We start from the raw sequence: 6,728 nt of genomic DNA on the forward strand, positions 1-6,728 counted from the left end.
GGAGCGCCGCCGCGCTTCCCAAGCGGCGCACTATCCAGTGCGCCACCGGGCCGGCCCGACTATTATTCTTTTTAAAAACCCATGCCCTGGTAGTTTTAAGACTGAGATGCCGAAGTAATATTTAAATGTCATTTTGTACTGTAAATTATATGTGGTGTTACTTTGATTTAAGAGTTCGTAAAATTTTATATGTATTTTTTACACTAATTTATTTAAAATATATATTTATTGAACATCTATGTGTGCTAGACACTGTGCTAAGGCATTGGGGGAAATTTGAAAATAAAATCCTTCCTGCACTAAAGAGGTTTATATTAGTAAATATAATAAATATATACAGCTATGTAGGAACATCATTATAATGCCATATATTGTAATAGAAGTAAAAAAAAAAGAGCTGCATGAGCACAGAGGAGGGAGGCTTGGCATAGAGGTGACAGTTACAGTGTTTCTTGATGCTGTCCTAATTGGCCCCCTCATTTTTCTTCAAACATGCTTGCAGTTCCTTTCTCCATGTCTTCGTTGTCACCACAGTCTCCCTCAGGATGCCCCTTCCCTTCCTTTACGTCCATCAGAATCCTCCTCATTCTTTCAAGGCCACCATCAGTCCACTCCAACCAAAGGTGTTAAGAGGAGAATGATTACTTATGTCCAGTCAATTTGACATTTGCCTTGTTTTCTTGGCTGCCATTTTATCTGCATGATCTTCCCAAACTAGAGTGTGGGTTCCTTGAGAGTGGGCACGGTGTCCTCTGTCTCTTTGTGTTTTCTGTGATACTAATCATATTGCCCTGCATGTTTCAGTTGTTCAGTAAATGTTTGCAAGTTGATGTGTGGAATCTATAGTAACCATAAGTAAAATACCCTTAACCTTTACCTTGCCTTATTACAGAATTTATTATTCAAAGTACTGTCAGCTTGGCTGAATGGGTTTTGTTTGTGGTTTTTTACAGGGGCTACTGTTCCCGTAGACAAAGACGTCTCCGGAAAACACTCAACTTCAAGATGGGGAATAGACACAAATTCACAGGGAAGAAAGTAACTGAAGATCTTCTGACTGATAATAGGTATCGACTACTCAGTGCTAGGTGCTAAATGCCTCTCGCTAATGCATTTATTGAGCAATTATATGTGCCAGACATTGTACCAAACTCTTTATCTCATGTGACTCTCTTAGCAGCTATGTGGGATGAGCATTTTTTTGCTATTTCTGTGTTCTAAGGTGAGGAAACAGACTCAAAGAGGTTCAGTAGTTTGTTCAAGAACTGTGTTCTGTATATGTTAAAGCCAGTAATTAGAATCTAATCAGTTATTAGGTAAATTTTCTAGGATGCAAATTCCAATGTCTTTAAGTGCTTAAATCAATATACCTTAATGAAATATGGCTGTGTGTAAATTATTACAGAAGAATTCTGTATTTCAGTGCTTAATGCACCAGTTCTTAACATTTGCTGAAGGATTAATCTGTTAAGCAACATGTATTGAAGGTCTCCAGCTAAGTTCCCCAAACTTCGGCTTATGGGCCAAATTGTCCTCCTGTCACCTGTTTGTCTAAAAAAAGTTTTATGGGAACACAGCCACACTCATTCATGTAGGTATTGTTTGCAGCTGCTTTTGTGCTACAACAGCAGAGTGGTTGTGACAGAGACCATATGTCTTGCAAAGTCAAAAATATGTACCATTGGGCCCTTTACAAAAAAGTTTGCTGCCCCATGGTCTAGTATGTAGGTAGGGCTCAGCCAGACACTGTACTGGTGTAGAAGAGGGAGAGGAGGCATAGTTCTTGATCCTTGTTGGCTTGTTGAGAGATGTTGGTCAAATGCAAAACCAGGAACACTACAAGATAGCAAAAGTGCCATATTGTATGTCATTTTACTGTTAAGCATTCTGAAGTCTTAGAAAGGAGAGGTTAGTGTAGGGGTACTTGATGGGGAAGTTAGTAAACCTGCATGGAAGGAGCTTGACCTTGAAAGATTTGTGAGAGGGAAGAACATTCTTTTTTTTTTTTTTAAAGATGACCGGTAAGGGGATCTTAACACTTGACTTGGTGTTGTCAGCACCACACTCTCCAAAGTGAGCCAACCAGCCATCCCTATATGGGGTCCAAACCTGTGGCCTTGGTGTTATCAGCACCACACTCTCCCGAATGAGCCACGGGCCGGCCCAGAGAGGGAAGAACATTCTTTGTGTTAGGGGAAACAGCATGCCATGGTGTCTGTGAGTGCAGTCTAGGAACCTGAAGCTCTGGACAGTGGTTAGCTGCTACTCAGGCAGGCAAGAGGCTGTGATCTTGGTGTGTGGGACACAGTCAGGAAACTAGAGCATGGATACCATGATGGGGTGTAGCAGGATGTAATGATTAAATGTGATGAGGTCCAGTTAGGAAAAGTCAGAAATTAAGAAATCTGAACTCTCTTATGGTAGCAAGATCCTTTATTTTGAAGAGACAAGGTTAAGGTAAAGTTTAAGGAGATTAATCAAGGTAGTAGTTTAAAGAAAGTTTCACCAGGATGAGGGTAAATTAGTTAATTTATTGGGAACTTAGTAAGTGCCAGGCTCTGGTCTAAGTGTGTTATATGTATTTTCTACATGGGAGAGTGAGGCACAGAAAAGTTAGTATTTTTTCCAAAGTCACATAGCTAGTAAGTGGTGGCACTGGGATTCCAACCCAGGCTTGAACCCTGTTCATCCCCATTTCATTATATTGCCTCTTAAGGACATGGTTTCTACCTGGGTTGGGATGAAGGCGGTGTTGATTCAAAGGTGAGGCCAGATTGTGTACCTAGACTCCTCTGTTTCACACAATTTAGGAGGGGTAGGTCAAGATTCTGCATTTGCCGAGTTTGGGGTGATAGAGACTGTTCACGGTGATGTGTCTAGTAGGTGATTAGAGACTGAGCTGAGATGAGAGATGCTGATTCGGGAGTCATAGCTGATACCGTGAGAAGAGTAGTTCTGAGGTGGGTAAGGGAGAGAGGATGCAGAGAAAGTTGAGAGGCTGTTTTAGTCCGTTTTGTGTTGCTATAACAGAGATACCTGAGCTGGGTAATTTATAAAGAACAGAGGTTTATTTGGCTTACGATTCTGGGACAGCTGCACCTGGCAGGGGCCTCAGGCTGCTTCTACCCATGGCAGAAAACAGCAGGCAGCCTGCAGGTACAAGCAAATCACAGGGTGAGAGCAAGCAAGGGGTGGGGGAAGGTACCAGGGTCTTTTATATAAACAGCTCTCATGGGAACTAATAGAGTGAGAACTCACTCAGGTCCCCTGCCCCCAGGGAGAGCATTAACCCATTCATGAGAGATCCACCCCCATAACTCAAACTGCCACACTGGGGATCAAATTTCCACATGAGTTCTGGGCGGACAGTACATCCAAACTCCATCAGAGGCCAAAGATTGTGCCTCGCAGAATATGTCTGACTCCAATGCTCCTGGCCTTTATTGTTCCATTCTCCCATTTTCTCTCTCTGGTCTAGATATTTGCTTCTGGTTCTGATGGATGCTGAAAGAGCCTGGAGCTATGCCATGCAGCTCAAACAGGAAGCCAACACTGAACCCCGAAAGCGGTTTCACCTGTTATGTCGCCTGCGCAAAGCTGTGAAGCATGCTGAGGAATTGGAGCGCCTGTGCGAGAGCAGTCGCGTGGACGCCAAGACCAAGTTAGAGGCTCAGGTGAGGGTCTTCACAGCAGTCTTGCTTTATGGTGGAGATCAGAGGTGCAACTTTAAAAAAACAAAACAGAACTAGAGTTAAACAGAGCAGGGATACACTTAATAGTCAGGAGAGGCAAAAAACATCCTGATTTTGCTTTTAAAAGATCAAATTACCATCTCTTTTTTTTGTTTTTGAACTCTTGGCTTTTTATAATTAGCTCTAACTTTTCAAGAAAGGTCGAAGTTCTTTTGATATATAGATGAAAATCTTGCATCTTATACCTGAGAAAGTTCACAGCATAATAATATTTTTTAAATGAATTTTTTTTTTTAAAGAGATGATATATATTGCAAGGTTTAATTCAACCTTTGCTGCTTATGTTATAGCCCAGAAAGTGGTTGTTAATTAAAATGAAGAAAACAAATTTACTTTATTTAAAGTTCACTCCTAGGAGGTAAATGAATCATGACATATTACCTGTGTATTCCATTTTATTAGTTAAATACATTTTTCTCTTTTAAAACCAACCTGAATATGTCCACATTCTTGCTGTCACAGTTAGAAGCCAGTAGAGGAGGATGAGCTGGAGTGCTGCTGCTTTGGTGCTGAAGTTCTTTTTTATCCCCTCACAGGCTTACACAGCTTACCTCTCAGGAATGCTGCGTTTTGAACATCAGGAATGGAAAGTTGCCATTGAGGCTTTTAACAAATGCAAGTAAGTCCTCAGGTCCAAAGACTGTGACCAGTTTTGAATTTAGATGGTCAAATTCAAGCTTCAAATGGTTTGTTTCTGTCAAAGTTAGGGTGTTTTTTTTGTTTTCATTTTTCCTATAGAAATGTTATTTATTCTATTTCATCTTTAGAACATGCCAGTTCTGGTAGTTGGTAGAAGAGCTTCACAGGAACTGGCTGGTTAGTTCAGCTGGTTAGAGCACAGCTGTATAACACTGAGGTCAGGGGTTCGGATCCCGGATCTTGTACCAGCCAGCTGCAAAAAAAAAAAAGCTTCACAGGGCTGTATTTTGTTTTTAGCCACTGTGTTCCTTGTGAGTTTATTTTCTTAAAATAAGAGCTGTAAAACCTGACGTTTCTTTCCTCGCAGAACTATCTACGAGAAGCTAGCCAGTGCTTTCACAGAGGAGCAGGCTGTGCTATACAACCAGCGTGTGGAAGAGATCTCGCCCAACATCCGCTATTGTGCATATAATATTGGTGAGCAGGAACACGGCATTGCACCCGGCCTGAGGCTTGCAGGAATTCATCTCAGAAAGCCTAGAGAATTTATGTAACTTCTTTCTCCTTCCTTTGCATCTATCCTCGGGCTGAGTTTTGGTTGATGACAAAAGAACTGTTGAAGTAGCCCTGTGCAAAATTACAGAAGGCAGTTCCTTTGCTTCTGTTTCCATCCTGCCATCTTCTTTTTTGTTTTTGGTTGGTTTTTTTTGGCAGCTGGACTTTATGGGGATCTGAACTCTTGACCTTGCTGTTATCAGAACCACGCTCTACCTAGTGAGCTAACAACGAGTTCCCAGCCATCTTCTGTACTGCCCAAGAGCAGTGTTGAGTTTTTTTGGCAGCTGGACTTTATGGGGATCTGAACTCTTGACCTTGCTGTTATCAGAACCACGCCCTGCCTACCTAGTGAGCTAACAACGAGTTCCCAGCCATCTTCTGTACTGCCCAAGAGCAGTGTTGAGTCTTCAGCTGAGTTCAGTTTTTACTTTTTAGAGCAGTTTTAGTTAGGTTCACAGCAAAATTGAGAGAAAGATAGAGATTTCCCATGCACAGCCTCCTACATTATCATTATTCCCCACTAGAGTGGGTGTATTTGTTACAGTTGATGAACCTATGCTGACACATCATTATCTCCCAAAGTCCATAGTTTAGCCCAATGTAAACAGTGGACTTGGGGAGATAATGATGTGTCAGCATAAGTTTGGACAAATGTATCATGATATGTACCCATCATTGGGGTATCATACAGAGTATTTTCTCTGCCCCACCCAAGTTTATTCTTTGTAAAGGACTTGTCTTCAGAGAATACTATGGATTCACTGAAATGTACTTGTGCAGGAGGAAGAGCTCTTTTAAGTCTGAGTTGAATATAGTGGTTCTCGAGAAAACAAACCAGACCCTTGAAGATTTTCCTCTCTCTTTCAGGGGACCAGTCAGCTATCAATGAACTCATGCAGATGAGATTGAGGTCTGGGGGCACTGAGGGTCTCCTGGCTGAAAAATTGGAGGTAATCGAGCGTATATGTTTTTGTGAAAAGTCTTTGGTTTGAAAAAGTCTGGAAGTAATTCATAATCCTGTCCCCCAAGAATAATTGCTATTAATATATGCATATTTATATCTACATCTATATTTATAACAAAAAACTTTAAGTATGTAACTTTTTAACCTCATTACATTTATTTGCTAAGCAAGTAATATAGACTCATAGAAAAAGTAATCAATATAAGACTGGGGAAAAAAATAAAATCATTTGAGTTACCAAACAGTGGTAACCACTTATTAATAATGTGATAAATATCCTGCAGACCTTTCTATGTATGTGTAGAAAAAAGGAAAATATTTTTAAAATGGTATCTTAGTCTATACTGTTTAAGAACCTGCTTTTTAAATATAATATCACATGTGTTTTTTCCACTTCAATACATATATGTCTACACCATCATTGTTCTTTTGTTTGTTTGTTTTTGGCCACTGGCCAATACAGGGATCAAACCCTGGACCTTGCTGTTATCAGCACCATGCTCTAACCAACTGAGCCAGCCCAGAACACCATCATCTTTTTGTGGCTGCATGGTACTCCATCATACAAAAGTCTATTTTTTTTTTTCCTTTTTGTCTTTTTTTTTTACTGACAGGTAACGGGATCGCAACCCTCGGTGTTGCGCCCGTACCGGGGACCGGCAACGGGATCCCAACTCTCGGTGTTGTGCCCGTACCACGCTCAGCCAGTGAGCGGGAACCGGTCTCCACATGGGATCCGAACCCACGGTGGGAGCACCGCTGTGCTCCCAAGCGGCGCACTCTCCAGTGCGCCACCGGGCCGGCCCTGGCAAATA

The 6,728-nt window shown here is 41.5% G+C and overlaps 1 protein-coding gene across 1 annotated transcript in view; it reads left to right on the forward strand.

Annotated features, from left to right (window-relative positions):
• Positions 1-6,728, forward strand: part of SRP68 (signal recognition particle 68kDa) — a 41,826-nt gene that overhangs the window by 12,203 nt on the left and 22,895 nt on the right. Inside the window, exons 3-7 of the mRNA XM_008582465.1 lie at positions 954-1,067; positions 3,479-3,674; positions 4,289-4,371; positions 4,759-4,868; positions 5,817-5,899. Of these exons, the coding sequence (XP_008580687.1) occupies positions 1,006-1,067; positions 3,479-3,674; positions 4,289-4,371; positions 4,759-4,868; positions 5,817-5,899 (534 nt within the window). The 5' untranslated portion in view covers positions 954-1,005. The remainder of the gene's footprint in view (positions 1-953; positions 1,068-3,478; positions 3,675-4,288; positions 4,372-4,758; positions 4,869-5,816; positions 5,900-6,728) is intronic.

The sequence above is a fragment of the Galeopterus variegatus genome, unplaced genomic scaffold (genome assembly GCF_000696425.1).
Source record: "Galeopterus variegatus unplaced genomic scaffold, G_variegatus-3.0.2 Scaffold2618, whole genome shotgun sequence".
Lineage (NCBI taxonomy): Eukaryota > Metazoa > Chordata > Mammalia > Dermoptera > Cynocephalidae > Galeopterus > Galeopterus variegatus.